Genomic DNA, 21,277 nt, shown 5'->3' with positions numbered 1-21,277 from the left:
AAATACATCACAGGCTTGAAAGGCCCAGTTGTTGACTGGATTACAAACCACTGAACACTGCAACTTTCAGGGTACCAAAAAGTGGTCCACAGACTTGCAAAACAGAGTTATCACGAACTTACTCATGTGTTCATTTCATTGCATGTTTTTCTTTTATAATTACGTCTCCATAAGCCAAAGGCTTTATACTGTTTACTGCAGAATTCAGAAAGAGTTTAAGAGCAATAACTTTTGCCTACCACAGAACCCAACCTACTCACTAATTCAGTGGCCTTACAACATAGCTGATGTGCAGTTTGCGGGAAAGTGCATAAAGGAGGGTTCAAGGTACCACCGAGCAGGGAGGGACAGCTTACTTAGCTTCTCAAGTTATGTCAAAGAATGGCAAGATATCTGGGTGGTACTGGTAACCACTTACATGAGAGTCTTCAGTTCCCCTATGCCTTACGTGTTATTAAGTAGTAATGAATATCATGACAATGTGATTGTCAGCCTGGACTCCACAGTAAACAAGCGTTTTTCTAGCCTCTATTGTAAACTCCACCAGAAAGAGGCTTCGCTTACAACTCAGAGGACTGGGAGCCAGCAGCACTACAGACTCACTGCTACCAAATGAATATTGTTTCATTAAGTCAGAAGTCCTATCAAGATGACTTAGAAATGAACAATTTACATTTGAACTGAGGATTCAATCATTTTCCTGAGATTCAGGAGATAAGACCAACTGATAAAAAGCTTTACATACTGAACTTGGACTCTGAAGAGGCATCTGACATGCTGATAGGCACAAGAGCTACGGTATTTGTTCTTACAAAACTGTCAAGTGAAGCAGCACACCAACAATTAGTATGGATTTCCTCATTCTCTGCTAGCCGTTATGTGGGGTAGAAGGAAAAAAAGTAGAAAATTGAAGGATAGTACAAGTAAGAAGCCATTTTTAGGCAAAGCTGACTTTTTGTTTTAAGTTGGCCTGCCACTGAAAGAAATTGGTATTACAGCATTAAAATACCTTTCTCCTCCCCCTCCCCAGGCTTCAGAAATTTTATTTTCTGGGACTGCTACTAAAAAGCAACAGTTTCAAAAAGCAAAATTTCTGCAGTCCTGACAGAGGTGCCCGAGGCCAGCCTTTCATGAGAATGTAAAGGAATAACTCTCATTCTGTAGAGAGGAAGAGATATAGAAAATCGTTTCTTAAGAAACAAAATCCACATACAGGCAGGCTACATTTCTATTCTTAACATCTAGGACCATGTCTGTGTACACATTTGTACAGTTCTTAATGATTTTTAGTTCTTAAGTCTAGACATAGCAATTCTGCAAGCTTACTTCATTCAACTTTGTTTTTCTCAGTACCCTCTTCAGAACAAGTGGTCAAGAAATGACTGTGGGTCAGACTGAACTTCAAAGGGATAATAAAATTTCATTTAAAGTATAGATATATCTCCCTTTCTAAAGACGACGCCACTAAGCAGTCAGCTCATGGACTCAGGAGGCCACTGGCCTAGAAATGACTGTGATTCACCCATTCTTCCCCAGCGTTTTCTTCCTGTATGGAGATCTTCAAAGGACTTTACATTTCTTTCCAAGCAAACAGCAGTCTAATATGTTAAAATAATAGGGTTACTTCATACATACCAGTAGTATCTGGCCCAATTTCAAATAAAAGATACTTCCTAGACTTGTTTCCAAACCTCATATGAGTCTGTTCTAATATTTGAACATACTGTTTTGTTTTCCACTAAGTGACAGAAATCTGAAGAGGTTCTTTGGGTCTAAAGTGTCTCTTCTGAAAGCTTGCTGGAGGAACGTTTGGTGAAGAAAAGAGAAGCAAGAAATGACTAAACAAGAAGTTGAACCACAGGACAAAGCGCAGCAGAAGAATTCTAACAATCCCCATGCCGTTACAGAAAAGAATCAGCTTCCCTTGGGAGACTGCAATCTAACTCTGTGAAAAGAAAACTGTTCTCGTTAACTTTGCAGAGGAGACTTATAAGAAAGAATGCCAGCTAGCTTACTCCCATTCTCATTGAGAGAAAGGTTTGACTTTGTAGACTGGAATTCCAAAGGTTCCAGTACTCTTAACAGCTTCAGCAGCCATTTCACCACTTAGAAGGCATGTCAAAAAAGCCAGTGAATTCCTACGACCTAATCCAAATTGTCTATAATCTATTTAAGTCTGTCTGCAACACCTTGAGTAAATTCTAAGCCTTCAGAAAGACACCTGGGGGTAGATGATGCCACTTAAATTTTAGCCAGTAAGAACCGTCTTTTCTCACAATAACCCAGCCCATTTACCATCATCTTTACCTCTAGCCTGAAAAGCCTTGACACTAGATTTCCTGTCCTTTGAGAATAACTCATACTAAAGTGAGGACAAGCATGATAGGTTACCTTTTAAGATTCTCCAAACCCAGTCATTTATTTGCAGTTATAGGTTAACCATATAATTTACTTGGACAGCCAGAAGGCATTAACAACTGAAAAAAAACCAACTTCTGGATTTTCATTACTTGGCACAGAACAAGTAACAGCAGAAAGCAGGATGACTGAAGGAACATGAAGTCCTACAAAATTTAAGAACACGCAGATTCTAGGTTTGGAAGTTGGAGATCTTCTGTCACTTTTAAAATGGGAACCACAAGAATCAACAGCAATCGCAAGAATCCCTTAAGGGCCTGTTGCAGAAAAAAAATAAATCCTTCAACTTTGTATAATTTTCAACAAATATGTCCACTTCGGTCTTTTTGTCTCGTGTGAAGTCTTCTCTTCACCTGTTTCTATTTAGTCAAAACGGAAGACAGTTCAGCAGGTTTTGTAGAGGAGGGTTTCCCACAGCTCATTCCTAGAGAATTTAAAGGACTAACCTTGACACAAACTCAATCTGTAAATAAGAAGATATTCCCTGCAAATAAAACACATTTTTTCAGAAGCCAGAAGAAGCTTTCTCAATCAGGACAGCTTGGGATCTAGTTGCCATTTAAGCCAAAGGATCGTAGGTGGGTCCCGTACTGCTAGCATAAGTAATGCAGTGCTCAATGTTTTCCTTCTCCATTGCCGCAAATTGTGGCTGAAAGAAAGCTGGAGAAGAGGGTGAAATGAAAGCTGTAGTGAGCAATCCAGTAGCTGCAGTTACCTGTTAAATCTGTACCAGTGGAATCGGGATCCAGAAAATATTAACATCAGCTGAAACAGTAATTCAGCAATAAAGTATGAGCAATGGTTTTTAATCCTCTGAAGCAGGTGGAAAAGACAAGCAAATTATCTCAGATGTTTTTTACTATTTTTAAATTATATTTTTAACATAATCTTACACATTTTCACTTGTGAATTCACCAGGCAACTGGCTGAAGAACAGGATTAAGATACAACCACTTTCATCCATCATTAATATAATCAATGTCAGAAATAAGATTTCATTCCTGAGCTGATAAGGTTTAATAAAAATCACCAAGACTACTTCAGAGAATTCTATGACATTCTAAATTAAAAGCATTACTCAACAGCCTGTTCTGCAATACAGGAGTTTAACAGATATTTCAGTTCTCTCTCAGATACATTAAAGAAAGTATGCAGTCAACTACAATCAAAGTTAAAACAAAAAAGTGCCTGTGATCTAAGGATCATTATTCCAGACCTGTTGTGAATCAGTGAAAAGGAGAGTAGCAAAGGACATACCTTGGAACTGCTCCCAAAACAATCAAGTTGGCTTTTTGTTTGTTGTTTCCAATTACAGCATTTTTCATATCTCTGTAAATCCAGAAAGAAAAACAAACCCTGGTAAATTATGCTGAGGTACTGAGGGCTTAATCTATAGAATTTACTGTTTCCACAGAGGCTTATCAAGCAGTCTTCCACATGTCCATGCTGCACCTACAGGACTGAGTAGTGCTTCAGGGCACAGTGTCCACAGCCCACTGATAAATATCCCAGAGCTCTGGGATTCCATTACGTCCCAGCTTATGCAAGTAAGCAAAAGCCCAAGCTATCTCACATGCACACCAGACATGAAGTTTCATTATTGAAGAAAAATAGATAAACTGATTCTTTGTGCCCATATATTCACTGGAGTTCTAAAAGAAAAAAAAAAAACTCTACTGGTTGCAAAATCAAATGTCAGCAATTTAAAGTATTAACTGAATATTCTACTGGGTGCAGGAAAAGACAAGCTGGGGGAAAAAAATAAAAAAGTAACAAGGAACTATCACCAGTCTCCAGAGACTAGGCTTTCACTCTCCTCTTCACCACAGGCTTCCTTTTGTGAATTTCAGTAGGACACCTAAACATCTGTATGTCCAAATCCCAGGAATAAAGTGGAAACAAAAGCATTTTCCTGTCAGAGAGTTACTGCAAGGTTAAATACATTAAAGGCATTCATACTACAGTAAAGGAACAAGGGAAACATTTTGGAAAGAGGACACTGGTTGCACACACTAAGAAGTCCCATGAAAATGCATGGTTTGCAACACTGTTGTTGAGGAAATTGCTACTGTATCCTAAAAACCACCACCACCTTTTAAAGATTTTTTTTTTTTCTTCTTCATATGAACATCCAGAGAATCTGAAAGAAAGGTAGCAACTTATGACCGGTATGAGAAAACCAAGATGACACATTTCTAGGAAACTTCCTAATTGTAGGGACCTTTCTAAGAGCAGAGAACAAAAGCAGTCCAAATTCAGACAATTCTTTATCAACAAAAACCAAAACTACGCAATCCTTATGTATCCACTGAATGTGTAAATTCCACTGCAATAAGCAGTCCTCCCAAGTGTTAAACTCACTTCATCAGAGTTAGAAAAAACTTCTTAGCCAAGGCAGGCAATATCTGGACTGGCATAAACAGAACCTTTGCAAACCTCAATCAGTTAAGGGTAATTGCCCGTTCTTCCTGAAGTATTTCTTCATGTAACTCACTCTCCCGCTGCAGACAGTTACCCAGCCACAGAAGAACGCTCTAGGAATTTTAAGCAAATGGAGGCTGCCTAACATCTCAGGTCTGGCTAGCAATCTTGGAGCTTCAACAAGGGAGCAGCATTAAAAGCAGCTGAAGCTGAACTGCAGATCTGCGTATCTCTTAACACAGCAAGAGTCAGGAAACCACTTGGCTTGTCAAGTGAGCCATTAGTTAACAGGAATCTGCCTACCCAGCACACAGCTTTACACAGCTGAGTATCAGCAGAAAGTCCTGGACCTTTCTGTCGTATCTCCCCTAAGTTTGGTAACTTTACACCACAAGACAGAAGGCAGAGGAGAAAGCAAGATCAGAAGACAGGCTAAGGTGGAAGCCCAAGAAAATTTAAGGAACGGACTTGAAGGTTTCACTAAACTCAGAAACAGTACTTCAGTGGTTTCTATGCTGAACACTTGATATGAAAGTATCCCGGTCATTTTTAAAGGTTTGTAAAATACAAGAGTCAGTCCAAAACAGTGGCAGAAGCAATGATCTAGAAGTCTCAAAGGAATGGAAACTGTACCAACAGGTGTGCTAGGTTCAGGTACTGAAGTGCTCAAGCCACTAAAAAGGCTACCTCTCCCTGTCACCCTTAGGCACCAGCTCTCAAAGTCATCAGGCTGCACAGCATCACGTATTCGCAAAGCCATCTTGAGAAGCTAAAGAGAAGGCACTTGCCAAGCACTCTGAAGCATTAACAAACAGATTTTGGTGACATTCTAATGCTCTGCTCAAGTGATTTTACACATTATTTTGTGCTAAGAGAACAAAACAAAACACCAGCAACAAAGTTTTGTGACTCCTGCACCAACTCCACAATAGAATGGCTTGCTAACCTTATAACCATTTGATATGTAATCAGTACTGCCTATTAGAATCTGATTTAGAGACCCTTTCAGAAGTGGCAGGAACATGGCCAAGTTCCATAATACTCAAATTGAGAGGTTTAGTGATGTCACAGTCCTGATCTGTAAATGATTCGGATGAGTTTCTCCATCCTAGTTCATAAAAATCCTCCGAAAGGTCACAGCAGAGAGACAAGAAATACCATAAGCTTGAGATTTCTGACAAATCCAACATACGTACATTCCACCATTTCAACTGCAAGCAAGTAAAATACCTTCAAATTGGTAAGATGACCAAAAACTGTCATAGATCGGACTCAGGTTCACCATGTTTGTGTGCATTATGCCTCCGCACTCCCAAGTTCCACGTCATGCTCATCTCTTCAAATTTACCACTTACAGAATTGAACCTATTCAATACACAGGAAGCAGGCAAATACGGAAACCAAGAATATCCTTAAAATGCCATAACTCAATGTTGAATAATAGTAGACTTCTTTTTGTTTACTATGAAAAATAATTACTTTTTGTTCTTTGGTGAATCATGAACCTTGGAAAACCTGAGGGCAACTCCATTATTTGAAAACCTTATCTCCAACAAGTTTGAGCTTGACTGACTTCAGATCCAAGATGATATGAGATTCATCAAAGAAAAAAACCGGTAGAGATCACTATCTTCTACAAGAAGTAACAAATAAACTTCAGAAATTTGTACCCCAAAACCTGATATCCACTTTATTTCCAAATATCATGCACACTGCTCCCCTTTCCTACTGTGGAAGAGAGTCTTTGCAATGAGGAAGCAAGAAACAGCAGCAAAACCACAATTACAAAGACATTAGAAATTCAAAACCTCTTGTCTATGGTGATTCTAGGCCCAATCTGTGAGAAGACCATGCTCCAGAAGAGGGAGACACACAGGCTTTCCAACAATCAGCTCCAAGCTCTCAGGCAAGTTTTCAACCCTACTGCCAGGCAACAGCACAGCCGGAGCAGCTTCAGAAGAAAAATTCAGATCTTACCCATCTACCTAGTACATTCCAGCACTACTTAGATGCTCAGCCTCATAAAGGTAGCTTTCTGTGGAGCCAAAAGACACACCATGAAGCTTTTATATGACAGAGGTCTGAAGATGCATTTGAGGTTGGTTGGGTTTTTGTATTTATTTTTTCATCCTATGTATTAAATCTTACAGTTTAGGTTCAAACTCAATTCAAAGTAATTTAACAAAATAACCTGAATTATAGTAATTTCAATGCATAGATTTAAAATCTGACAGCTGTTATGTATGCCTATATTTACTACAACACAATAAAGTAATTTATAGGAAAAAAAACTTTCAAGCAGGGTAATGTAGGCTGCCAACAATAAATTACGCCAGAGATCCTAGCTAAGTGCTTGGAAATTTTGCTTCCTGAAGTGCTAAATCAACTTTTTTCCATCTCTTATTGCTTCTTAAAGAAATAAGAGTATAGTTTCACTAGTTCAACTCCGTGATCACTCAGTTTTAAGTTATGAAACTAACTAGAGAGAAAAAAGCAGAAAGAATTATTTTCTTCCTACAAACTCTAGAAAAAGGGGAAAAAATTTATCAGGTGACGTTTATCAGCTCTAACCATCTTTTGGAACATAGCAAACCAGAAGCAATCAGTTCAATTAATCAGCTACAAATAAAATGCAGTGCATGCTAGTTTCATAAGTGTATTAGCATAGTATGAGTGTTTAAAATATTTTAGGAGCGCATTAAACTCACACAAAAAAATCTAATTTCCATCTAAGTGCAGCTCGACAAGAGTTAGAAGAGGAACTAATTTGCCATTTGTGTATGAAGTTAATATGTTTTTATTCTGATGCTTCATGTGTAATTGTTTAAAGGCACCAGATATAGCCCTCTTCAGATAAGCAAGAAGCAACATTAAATATAATAATCTGCAAGTAAAATACAGCCTTTAAGTTTTAATGATTCCTAGCCAATAAAAAATAATACTATGAAATCTCTAAGTCCTGAGAAAATTCTAGTCTGTCAGTGTACATTATTATTGCAGAAGCAACTTTAGGTGCTGAACTTTGTCCTAAGCAGAAATTATTGAAGTTCAACATCTTCATGAAATTGACTCTAACTTTGGTAGTCCTCCCACAAAAACACCAGAAATGTCCAGTAGTTACTGTGCAGTTCTCTGAACTGGTGTGAGCTAACTTCCCAGCTGAGAAAGACCAGACCTCTAAAGCGTTCCTGGCAAGCCCCGATACTGGCACCTCTTCTGCAAAATGGATCATGACACAGCAACACGCATACATGGACTCCTTAGTGAGAATTTGGTTTCGCCTAGATTTTTCAATACAGTAAATCAAGCATATACATAAGAAATTATAAAATTCTATAGCAAGCCCCAGAGCTTTCCTATGTCACCTTCTAGCAAAGCAACACAAAAGATCTTGAAACAAGCTAGAGTGACTTGATAAGGAAGCAGCAATCGGAACTACACGGAAGAGGAGGAAGTAAATAGCCTGCATGACATCATCTCATGTCTTTTGAAAACGGCCATATTTACAAGGTTCCTATACAGAGAAGGATGTCAAACATGAGATGAACAATCACAGAAGGAAAAGTAGTCCTAGACACTTCCAGCCAATGCTTTCACTTTTAGTATGAAATAGTTCCAAGAGATTCCGAGACAATTCCGCACACAGAGGAAGCATCCAGAACAATACTTTGTCAGACCAGAAGATTTATATCCCAGAGGCTGATCCAATTACGAACAATAGAATGACGCAAAGCATCATTCTGAAAAGGTTTTCAAAAACTCAAAATGCAAATATATAAAAATCTGAGGTACTGGCAGCTGATGCAAGGACATAGCCCAAATGAAAACTGTCTGCACCAGCTGCAGGAGAATTGCCAAGTTTCAGTATCATATAAGCAAATGGTACCTGGACTGGCTGGACTCCAGTCAGAAACTAACTGTGAAGTTAAAGTTTTCACAATCATGCTTTCCACTGCTTTTGCCTCCTCTTCCTTCTCCCTTCCTCCCACCCTCTCATTTTTATGGACACATGCAAAACAATCAACAACAGGAATTAAGAACAAATTTTGCACGTTAAAACACGTCCATCATTACTTTGACAGAAATTATTTCCAAGACGGACACCACTACGGCTTGAATATCTGTTAATTATCCAACAAGTGAGCTGTTTTCTACCCCTTTAGCAGGGAGCATGTTTGTACTAACATGACTACTAGCCCAACAAAGTGAATAAGATGTTAAAAACTCCCGCTAACTCAAGCAAACCACAGAAATCATAAATCAGCTTACTTTTAATGTTAGTCATCAGGTCAGGAAGAAAAGTTTCAAGATTTCTAATCCCATTCAAAAAATATCAGTTGATGCAAAGAAGAAGATGATTTTGCAGGAAAAAACAAAGTAGCACAGAGACACTGTTGCTAAACTTGTTTGAGTTTTAATACTAAGGAACTGTAACAATTAACATACAGTGCCAACCAGCCAAACTCAACATTTAAACAAGGAAACCCTAAATCCATGGTTGTTCCCAGTCTTAATCCTGTACTCTCAAGCCACTGCATAATATCAAAGTGCTGTAGAAAAATAGCATATGGCTATAGTAACAGCAATACAGAACAGTAGAATTTAACATACAGAATGCTGAAAGTTATCATTTAATCCAACTTCTCCATAGCACAATGCCACAGAAACCGCTTGAACTCCTATCTGAAGTATCCTCTTTGGAGAGGCAACTTACCTTGTCATAAGTTTTCTTGCCAAGGGAAGTCTACCCTATAGAAAGGTAAGTTGTTTCAATGATCTGTATCTGTAGTTAGAAATATTTATTCCTACCCTGAAACTACTCCAGTTTCCAGTACTTGGCTTGCTACGTGTGTGTGACAGACTGAAGAAACCTCTCGTATCAAATCTTCACTTCCATACAAGAGTTTACGACAGTCAACTCACATGCCAGCCTTCTGTATGAAGCTCTACAGCTGAAGCTCTCCATGTCTTTGACTGTAGTTCCAACTCAAGTTCCTTTCAAATCTCTAGGATGACCGACAGAACCAGAGATGCTGCTTTTCCCACCTCTCTCTCAAGCATGTTTTATTGCCTCATCCTTTGCACCAAGTCTGGAAATTGTGCTACAAGTTGCATGAGACCACTAATCCATAGAAAAATTGCCTATTCAACCTTAACAAGACGTAGCTCAAATTTAAAATGCTTGAAGTCAGTGAAGCATGGGAGTTTAGCTAGCTTTTATTCTGTAAATTTTTTGAACTAAAAAAAAACCCCAAAACCACACAAAACACAACTAAAGTTCTGTATTTTCAGCATTTCAATTCCAGCATCAATCTCTGCTATTTAAATAAACAAGGCCATAACAGGAGAGAATTACCCATAGAGCAGTTTGGTGAAAACAGCTGCAGTTCAACAGAACTCTCGGAAACCAAGAGATCTCCTGCTCAGTGACACCAGATCAGCACAATACTTTTTTCACAGCAGTCCTGAAACTGCCAAACCACATCAAAAGAACAGCCTCCACCATTGTTGCTTCAGATGAATGACCCAAACCATCAAATATAAGTCACTGTGTCAATTTTTTTTTAATATCTCTATCTCTAGATATTTTCCCTTCCCAGCACAAAGCAGTGCCTTCAGCATTTAGCAGTATATCCCACAGTTGAAGCAAAAATCAAATGAAATTTCATTAAGCAAATAGGCATCCTGTAACACTACATTGTTCTAGGACTATTTTTCATCCACTGTCTCTTGATTTAGAGTTATTTTTGTCCATTCCCCCATTTTAAGACCACCACTCATTATCAAAAGAATGTTGTCCACAAGTCATTCACATGGAGAACTCTTAAGTTTCATTCAGTACAGGAAAATAACTAGCAAGGGCCTTCCAGCACCTGCTCAGCTGTTCTTGGGTGTGAGCTCATAATATTGTATGACACAATGTCCACTTCAGCTTAGGGCAGCAACCACTGAAGGATCACCAAAATCTGTTGATTTGACATACATATTACACATTAGATTATAATAAAGTCTTTCCGACATGAAAGTATAGCCTCAGATTTTTAGCTCCAAATAGCTACCAGCTAAGATTATGTAATGGCCTCCATATGCTTTAGTCATGTCTACATTTCCTCTTTCAAACAGGTGTTAGTAAGTGCTCACTAGGACAGAAACTCCGTAATTCATCTATATCCAAACAAACTCAGTCTACATATGTGGGAATTACTAGGCATTTCAGACAATGCACGTTTGAAGCTTGTTTTAGCAAATAATTTTAACAGCTAGCCTTCCTGCTACTTTCCCATTCCCAAAGAAAAAAAAAAAATTAAAAAAGTCTCAACACATTTAAATTACAAGTTCAGCACCTGCAATACAGCATACTTACTGAAACCATTTTAATTATCTGGCAGACAAGTTAACTGGTAAACAGAGTTCTGTCCTTTGAATGTTACTAGAAATGTAGTAACACACATTTACAGGGAGCTAGCCTAATAGAACATAGTTCCATACTGCAAACTGAAAATGAGCTTATTTTGGAAATTCAATTTTTTTTAATGCTGATTCTGATCAATTTGAACTGGCAGCTTAGAACAAAACAAATCAAACTCCAAATATTAAGAATCTCAAACTCGGTAGCACAGCCGATTTTGTGGCATGCATCACTCAGGCCTAACTTTTACTTCAGTCTTAATAACACCCCACGCACACCCCCCAAAGGGTGTCACGACTATTTCTGCCTCAGCTGCCTGCTACATTTTGCCCTCCCTTACAGGCAACCACCTCTCCTCTGCATTTGTCTAACAGATTAATAAAGTTAAGTTAAACTCTGAATGACCTCAGAGTACTCAACTGCGCTCAGCTTGAAGTTTGCCACTTCTAACTCAGACCTCAAGACTTTTGCGACCAACACTCACTTGATTTTCTCCAGCTACATCAGCTAGTCTGACAGAAGTTGTTTCTCCTCTCTCATCCTACTTACAGCCTGAAATCATCACAGCAACAGTATCACTACTCTGAGGTTGGCATGGCATCAAGAGAGGGATTTTGGAGAAAAGTGGCTTCGTGCCCTGCTGAAAGGAAGCACTGAAACAGATTCATTAATCATCAACCCTCTCTCACAGACTCAGAGTTGCAACTGCAAGGCTTGAAATATTAAACAACCCTATCAGGCTGAAGACTGCTAGCTAAATGTAATAGGTATACCTAATTTCCCAAAATGCAGCCCACCTCTAAATATTAGACCAGGAGTTACAATACATAACAATTTCCTTACAAAAAATCCTATTATGCATTTGTACCTTTTGCAGCACTACAAAAAAAAGCACACAAGCAAGAGAATGTCCTATTCTACAACAGGAACATAATTTCTTCCTATCGCATCTTCCTCTCTCCTCTCTGTGTCTACACTATTCTTCCATTTGACTCCACAAAACCTATTACATTGAAAACCACTCTTCACAGAGCAGTACTTAATTTTCAAATTATGTTTGAGGTCTTTCACTTTCATCTATCACTGTGAAAAGCTTGTCTAGCCATCAGATTCCCCAGCTTACCTCTTGAATGGGAGACATGAACAAATGGAGTAGTGCTCTCAGCACCACCTAAACCTGCTCAAATTTCTGTCAGATTCTGCAACCTAAAGAACATGCTTTCCATTTCCAAGCAGCAAAGATTCTATCCTGCAGTTCACGAGTATCAACAGAAAAGACTCAGGAGCCTCTTCCCTCAACACATGAATGACACTGCACAAGAACAGCACTTCAGAAAATTAGATTACTAGTTCCTACCCAATTAGACCTCAAAGTTACCCACTGCATCTGAAAGAATATGCACTTACTACAAAGTACTGTCTAGCAGGTAATAGAATTGATCAAAAATGTCCAGAGGCAAAGTACAACAGGAACAATCCTTTAAGGACTGCTTTGTTTCCACAGGGCCATTCTGCAAAGAACAAAACATGGTTCCTACAGAAAATTTAGGTATGGAAGTGCCCACTGAGAGACTGAAAATGTGATCGCGTGTGTTCAGGATGCACAACGTGAAAACAAGTGCTATTCATTATTTAGTCTTGAAGAAGGTTTGTTTAACACGACATGAACAACAAGAGGCAGAAGTGGACTCTTCATAACTGTCTGAAGGGGGTACCTGCTGCTCCATTAGAACGGAGATAGGAATTTCTTCTCTTCCCACTCCACGAAGCTGCCTCTTATATTTCACACAGCTTTCCCTGCAGGTATGTGTGGAACACTGCACTGATGTTCTCACTCCAATTGCCACAGCTGAGAAATACAAGATGCTATTATACAGTCATCTAAGCATGTGCCTGGAACATTTTTTTTCAAATCCAAGGATACACAAATGCAAAAAGTTGGATGTGAAAAACGCACACTGCTGGAGGTGTTCCAAATCAATTTCAAAGCAACTGACCACAAAAGAGATATGAGAGGTTCCACGAAAGCAGTGCTACTACTTCAAATATAAGCGCTTTTTTTTTTTCTGGTTTGTGACTACCTTCTAGTATCTTTTGTTCGAAGAAGGCAGAAATCAACAAGCATCTTAAAACATCTTCAGTCAAATGCCAGTACAAGTCGATTGTTCCTCAGAGGAGCTTTTACAACCTACCTAACTTTGCATCCAAGACCCTACCACAAAGGTAAGCCCAATTACATCTTGGTTGTACTAAAATGTCAGTTTCAGAGTCTTCAAAACACTGAGCATAACCACTAACCACTGCAGTGCTGTCAGTCTAAGCCTCAGGGACCCTAAAAACATAACTGTCAGATTCACAGTGCTCCACAAGTTCTTACCCATATGCCAACTATTATACGCTCCATACCAACAACATCAGTTCTCAAACACTCAAAATCATACAGTGTAGAAACCATATGTAACTCAAATTAAATATACTGCATAGATCTGTACCAGTATTCCCACCATAGCACTGGACACGCTCCCTGGGAAAAAGGAAGATATTGTAGACATACACTTTGAAATTGGTTCTTCGGTATCAAGTGCCATTTCTATAGGACGCGTCTTTCATTCTCCTCAGAAATAAAATGCTCACGCAAGTTTGGAAAGTGCTTGTCTAGTAACTCCAGCTGACAGGATAAGCATATCCATAAAGGACAGAAACACCAGCAGCATAGGAATTCTCAGTGCTCCAAAAAGATGGTTACTTACAATCCTTAAAAGGTGGCACCCTCCGACTGCTGAGGAACAGTCTGATGAGAAACAGTTGGAACCTTGAGTAAGCCAGATTTGTCAGAAACAATGCTCCTTTCAAAACCAGCCCTTGAGATGGAATTACATAGCTCTCTGTAAAATTATAGACTGCCTCTTTGAAGATATCAGGCTAAATGTAAGCATGACAAAATGTCTGTCAAAGCAGCCCCTGACCAGCAAATAAATGAGACGACAAAAATAGGTCTCAGTCTGGCATCTGAACAATGTGGTCCTCAGCTTAAGAGCAGGTGAAAAGCAAATGATAGTCTAAGGATCACCACCCAGAATTGTTTAAAAAAAAAAAAATACTGCCACACTTCAAAGCATAAGATGATGTTGCAGCAACCATCTTGGGACAAATGAAGCTATTACAACAATGCAGAAATTTACAGAGTTATATATGTTCTGCCCCTCTGCGAATAACAGCAAAACATTTAAGAGAACTTCTGAGAGAATACAGTATTTAATCCCCTACAGTATCTGGTTGAGGTAGCCTATGCACTGTCGACACTAAATATATTCGATAGCTGCATACCCGACCTTAATGCTGACCTTGCAGAATGCAGTCAAAGCGTATTTGAGAATATTTGAACTGTGCAACAGTATGTAGAAGATGAAAAAGGTTTAGAAGGGCACTTAAGCAGACACAAAGCAAACCTGTAAGACCTCTCACGCATAAGCAAGGCCACAATGTAGAGTTCGTGTCTACAGAAGGAAACTACTATATTAAGTTTGTTCATTTATAAAGACAGTAAATAGAAAGGTAAATACACACACTGCCATACAGATGTGGGTATGCAGAAAAGGGCCTTGCACACTTCAGTTTGCCATCGAGTACAGTAAAAGGCAGTAGTCATCCTTGTAGAATCTCAACATCTCAAATCCTGAAATTCATCATTTACTGGCAGGTACAGGTAATTCACCCCTTCCTTCCTTCCTACTCTCAATACCCAGATGAATATGACAGAAATTATGTGAACAAAAGTTCTGCAGGAAACTTAACATTTTGAAACAAGATCAACAGAACCACATAGAGCAGCAGCAGACAAAAGGGAAATGGTTTCTCTGGTTTCCCCTGAGGAGGAAAAGGAAAAAGCTCCTAGCCAGGTAAGACTTCACTGTTTGGACAAAAGAAGTCTCTGAACACCACCTCTCTATCAATTCACGGGGAAAAAAAGGAAAAGAAGATATTTGACCATTTAAATACTTTCAGAATATGTAATTAAAAGCTTTCTCAAGTTACAAGCTGACAACTGGACCGGCACGATTTTCAAGTTCAAGAAGCATTTAGCTATATCTTACCTTTATCAAACCTCATTCAGAAGTTGGTTTTCATTAAAATTACAAGAATGCAATTAATAAAAGGCCCAAATCCAAGTTATTCATTCAAGTGTCTTTAACAGCATATGAAGAACAGGACTATTGTAACTGCAGACCATCTGCAGAAACAAAGTCTCTGGAGACAGCCTATTTTCTGATCCTTGATATTCGTACAGTTCCATCAATCAAAAATCTAGGTCACCAGTATTTTCAGCCAGGATGCAAGGAAAAAAATCAGCATGTCTTCGGAACCAAAGATTTTCAGCAAAGTATGCAGAATATCTGGTAAAGCTTCTGACAGACACTTCTGGTAAAACTTTAAACCTCTTCTGTTCCACCCCAAATATCAGTTCATTCCAACTTCAACACCTATTCTGATACACTGAAGAATGGCAAAGCTGTATTTTTCTGCCCAAAGAGAATCTTGGATTGGCAGAAATTTTTTATAGATACACTATTCTAAATTCTATTTTTATATACATAGACTATTCTAAATCGGACTGTTTCACACTCATCCACCAAACCACACAGGATTTGCTCAAAGTCAGGAAAGATAAACTCTCAGAATTAGGATTTTAACTGGAGTATCACAAATATGGATTACCATCCAAATGTGCCCTTTGAAAGCTATTGTGAAATAAATTGGTATTTTCTTGTCTTGCAAGAAAAGCATCTCAGTGCAGAATCGATGGACTTCCATGGCCAAGATGAAGAATTTCGGATGTTAGCTGAGACAGAGATACTGCCTAGAACTTAACATTTCTGGGAAATCACTTATACTTCAAAAGCTATGAATAACACCTCAAAAGTTAGGGAAGGCATTATCAAGGGTTGTGAGTTCCAGTCCTTTGAAAAGAAAGGAGAGCAGGGATGGATCACCACCCAGCACTCAAAGCATTGGCCAAGGAGAAAAGAGGGGCTCAGTCAGCCCACTTGGACACGGAACGAGACCCATCCTTGCCCCTGGGACCATCACACCAGCCCTTATGAGCAGCGGACGAAGAAGGCCAGACTCTACTACAGGGAAGAGTTAAGAACCTGGACATAGTTACGGGTGGTCTACCAGAAGTTTTTATACAGGTAAGGCAGTCTTTTAACCAGTAAAGTTTCCAAGACAGTTTTACATATATTGCATTTTCCACATATTTCAAAGGGACACTAATTCTGATACAATGCCCCTGGGACACCTTGTGGAACAATTTTTTTCATCTGCTACCGGAAAACACGTCAGACTGTCCTAAGCAACACAACCAACATTCTTGGCTTTTTGATCCACTCAGTCCTTTGATGTCTTCTGGTGCTTTGCTAGATAGCCACAGCCAGCAAGTTTATGGTAAGCCTGAAAAAGTCTGGTTTCACCATCAAAAGCCAGTCCTGGGCAAGGACTTGTTTGCCATGTTTCTCTGTGGTTATAGTTGAAAGCTTATAGCCCAAGGACAGTGAGAAAACAACTAGATCTTTGCACCAGTTTTGCTACCTGTTTAGCAGGGCAAATCATCTACTCGCTCTTTCAGTCATTACCCCTTATCACTGGCATGTAACAGAAGTACTGAAATATAATTTGCATCCAAATTAATATCTGTGGAAGCATTTTCTTTCAGCTTGCAGTTCCCACTGGTGAGACAGAAGCCATGATTAAAAATAAAAGCCAAAACTCAGGCACGGCAGCAGGGAAAAATCAAGAGGCAAGTACACTGACTTGGCACTGGAATAAGAGGAAACAGTCTCAATAGACCTGGAAGAGGAGCAAAAGGTGGCCAAAAGGAAGAAACTCATCAAAAAAATTCTTGAACGCTCACAGAATGTTTAACCTCATTTCTGGCAACTGAGAGGCTGCGTTATGAACCATAAGTGCTAAAGAGTGATAATCTGCTAAAAAATACTATTGAGTTTGCATTTAAATTTTCCAACAAGATTTCTCAAAAAAAGATAGGAAGAGCTTCTCGCCCTTGACATACAACTGCCGTGGAAGTCAAGTAAACCTAGCCTATGCACAACCAACAGCCCAAGCGTGTTTCAGATGACTTACATGACACCTTGCAGGACTTTCTGAGGATCGAGGTCAAACAATCTGTCAACGTAGTGGCGGCTACTAGCCGTTACCTCCTGCGGAGGAAAAAAAAAAGTTTACATCACTTCATATAATGGCAGATAAACAGGAATCGCTAACTCAGCAGCAAGTCTACAAAACCTACCAGGCAAGATATCAGCAAAACCACAGAATCATATTTAAATGTGCAGTACGTTACTGCTGGGTGACATCCACACAAAGAAATAACCCTGTGTTTAAGTGTGATTTAAAGAAGATGATGTACTTAATGTGGGCAACAACATGTTACGTTTAACAGAGTGCTGCCAGCTATTAATATGTTTGTGAGCAGGGCACGCAAAAGGGGTCTACTTCAGTTATCAGCACTGCCTTACATTCCGATTTTATTACGTTTAATTACTACATACAAAAAACCCACACAAACTCCTGGAAGAAAAAGTTTCTAAGAGCAGTTAATGTTGCTCAAGAAGCATACCCACAAACAAGCTCTCGAAAATAAGGAAGCTCATATGAAGACATTTTTCTGTAACTCACTTTATCGTAATATACCTACACATTTCTGAGACTTTACTTCTACATACTGTCCCACACAACTCCAACAGGGACAACAGCACAACATTCCCCCAGCTACTTTGTAAGACGAAGTGAACTCTTTTCTCAGCAACAGGACCATGCTTGTAAGCTAAACATTTATGCACCAATGATTTGTTATTCCCTTTGAGAAGAGCCAAAGTTGGAGATGGCAAGTGTTCCTAAAAACAAGGGTGGGAAAGGGAATTTTCCCTCCAGGTTCTCATGAAAATGTGCCAGGGTGCTTTTCCATTATCTCACCTTTTTTTTTTTTTTTTTTTTTTCTTTTTGCCAGCTCAACTTCTTAGGCTTTTCCCATTCTTCCCTATGAGTTCTCCTTGAAAGAAGCTGTAAGGTAATTGAAGACTCTTCCTTGCTTTTGCAAGTATCTACTCTTGGGCTGAATCTGCTCCTGCTTCCCCACCCAGATGTCAGAAGCCGCAGCAGCTTCTTGCCCGTGGTCTCACATAACTCTGATAGAAGAGGAATCATCTACAGGCAGCAATACTCCTTTGTCTCCAAGACTACTATTAAATTACACCATATAAATTCTACAGATAAGTTTCCACCATATAATCAAAGACAATATTTTTGAGAACAGCAGTAGACTTTCATCTACCTGATCTATGTATTTATATGCAAAAGCCTATAAGAGAGATCCCACTGCCTTCTGCTTCTGCAGTATCCTGGCTTTCACCCTATTGACTACTAGGTCTGCAATACGTAGGAGAAGGGCATTCATATCCAGGCAAACAAGTTTTGCAGGCAGTCCCCAGAAATAAAGTATTTATCAACACCATCAGCTTCACGGTTGTTTTATGCAGTAAGGAATTCTACGGGGGAGCGGGAGGGGGGAGGAAAAGCCCCACACCTCGGCTGTTTTAGGCCGTACCCACGCTACACCGTTGGCATTGTCGCTCCCCAGCGCAGGGCTGCGAGGAGGAGCAGGACCGGGCAGCCGGCAGCGGCTGCTCTCGCTCCCCCTGAGGGAAGGGCCCCCCCCCCGCCAGCCCCGCAGCACCACCGCCCTGCCCACGGATGCACCGCGCCGGCCTCCTCCCTGCAGCAAAGCCCAGCAGGGCCGGGCGCTGAGATCCCGGAGCGCTGCCAGGAGCCCGGCGGTTTTGCCACCGACCCCCCCCGGCACCGGCTCGCAGGGCCGGGGGAGCACAACCCGGCGGCAGCCTCCGGCCCGGCCCGCGCCCCGGGGACACCCCGCGCCCCTCCGCGGCAGCTCGGACACCGCAGCTCAGAGCAAGGACAGGGAGCCCCTCTCTTTGCCGAGGAGGAGTTTCGAGGGAACGAAGAAAAACACTTCAAGGAGGGCGGCTGAGGAGCGCGCGTCGCATCACCAGGTAAAGAGACACTCGGCAGGGCCGGTGCCTCTCACAGGGATGGGAGCGGGCGCCTCAGAACAGAGGGGAGCGCCGCGCTGAGGAGAACACGCACACCCCCCCGGGAAGGAGTTGTTGCGGGGGGAGGGGGGGGGGGAAGCACAAGGGAACCCAACGCCCGCGTCACCCCTGCGGCCCACCGCAGCCCGCCGGGCCCACTCCCGCCCCCGCGTCCGGCCCGCCGGGCCCCCCCGCCACCACACAAAGGGACCCGGGCAGGTGCCGGTGCCCCCTCGCAGCCCGCGGCGGCCAAGGTCAGGTCGAGCCCCGCGGCGGGCGGGCGGGCGCCCCCCCCGGCGGCCGCGCTGAGGGGCGGCGGCGCAGGCCCGCGGCACTCACCGAGAGGACGCTCATGCGGAGCGGCGCCTCCAGCACGCACGCCATCTTGGCGGACGCAGCAGCAGCGGCCACGGCGGAGCGGCGCCCTCACGCTCGCGCGCGCGCCGCCACCGGCGGGCACGGCCTCATCGCGGAGCGGAGCGCGGCGCCGCCGGGCTGGGGGCGGGGGGGGGGGGGGGAAGAGGGGCGGGGAGGGGGGTCGGAGGGGCGGGGCCCGCCGCCTGCCCGCCCAGCGAATCGGCCGACGCCGAAACCCCGCTACCTTCCGCCAGCCCGCCGCCAGGGCGCATGCGCGCCACCCGCCCCGCCGCTGCGAGCCGCCGGGCGGCGCTCCCGCCTCCTGCGCGCATGCGCCTGCAGCCAGGCCCAGCCGCCATGGCCACGGGCAGGCGGGACGGGGGACGCACCTCGGCCTTGTGCTTTCCCCTCAGCGGGGCTCGCCCCACCGGGAAGGCGCCGGGTGACTGACTCCACCTGGCTCTGTGGCTGAGCTCGCCCCAGGCTTCTCCCGCAGCACCACAGCCGGCACAGCCCGCTGCTCTGTGGGTGAGGGTCATTAGCATGGCTTCAGGACAGCCCCTCAGCTGCCCCAACAAGAGCCTGACCCTGTTTTGTTATTAATATCATTCTTATTACTAGCAACGAGGTTTAGCTTCGGCTACCTTATGTTCCGACTGCATTAGTGGAAGCCGTGGAGTTTTGCGGGTCCTTCTGTCGCGTCGCCACCCTGGGTCTTCCCAGCCTGCGTGGAGTCCCTGGAACACGATGAAGACGGCGTGAGTGGGGCGTGGGGTGGCAGACCGAGAGCCGGGCCCTTGGGCAGAGTCTTCATCTGGGACACAGGCGTGGCGCGCCGCTTCCCGGCCTCTGCCTTCCTGCGCGCAGAGCAGATGGCTTGGGGTCCTGTTGCTGCTATTGACTTTGTTACTTGCAGGGATTTGGTTGCGTTTGAGTTCCGTTTTTGCCGAAAACACCCCCCAAAAAAAGCCCCAAACGTCACTGAGATTTGCTATAACATCTGAAATTTTTATGTTAGCCCCCCCTGTATTTCACATCTCGAGGCATGGGGATACTAATTCTATCAGCTCATTGCTCCTGAGGACGGAATTAAGGGGGGAGGATAGTAAAAATATCACAGGTCAGGGTTCACATCTTAACTTATGCTACTGCAAGCTAAACACAGCTTTGCAGGCTGTTGGAGAGATTGCAGAGGATAACGGAAGCATAATAAACATACTTCAGGATATTGTCAGAAGTTGACTTTTATAACTTTAATAAAAATATAAACAAACACGTCTCATGAAAAAAATCTATATCCCTTCTCTTAGTTTGTTTTTCTCTCAGTAGATTAATAACAGGCTTTGAGCAAAATCTCTGTACACTGGTCTGGAATAAAAGAGGTGAACACTTTTCTCAAGCACTTTACAGGTAAAAGCAAAACCATTTTTACTCTAAGTGCAAGTCTGATATATTGGAGAACTTGTGATTATAACTTATACCAGGGTCTGACAGAGTAACAATTTCCAGATGTTTCTCACCAAAATTTAAAGAGTCAAAAACTTTC

At 42.0% G+C, this 21,277-nt stretch overlaps 1 protein-coding gene across 5 annotated transcripts in view; it reads right to left on the bottom strand.

The window, feature by feature from the left end:
• Positions 1-19,876, bottom strand: part of ARMC8 (armadillo repeat containing 8) — a 74,983-nt gene extending 55,107 nt beyond the window's left edge. For 3 of the 5 annotated variants that reach the window (XM_075417678.1, XM_075417677.1, XM_075417680.1), the window contains exons 1-3: positions 19,714-19,875; positions 17,390-17,466; positions 3,676-3,747 (exon numbers count right to left, since the gene is read on the bottom strand). In XM_075417678.1, coding sequence (XP_075273793.1) covers positions 3,676-3,747; positions 17,390-17,466; positions 19,714-19,758 — 194 coding nt within the window. In that variant the 5' untranslated portion in view covers positions 19,759-19,875. Of the gene's footprint in view, positions 1-3,675; positions 3,748-17,389; positions 17,467-19,713 lie in introns of all 5 variants that reach the window. The other 2 variants (XM_075417676.1, XM_075417679.1) reach the window with 2 other exon arrangements.
• Between the last annotated feature and the right edge of the window lie 1,401 nt (positions 19,877-21,277).

The sequence above is a fragment of the Opisthocomus hoazin genome, chromosome 4 (assembly GCF_030867145.1).
Source record: "Opisthocomus hoazin isolate bOpiHoa1 chromosome 4, bOpiHoa1.hap1, whole genome shotgun sequence".
Classification (NCBI taxonomy): domain Eukaryota; kingdom Metazoa; phylum Chordata; class Aves; order Opisthocomiformes; family Opisthocomidae; genus Opisthocomus; species Opisthocomus hoazin.
This window is presented reverse-complemented; position numbering and strand designations above follow the sequence as displayed.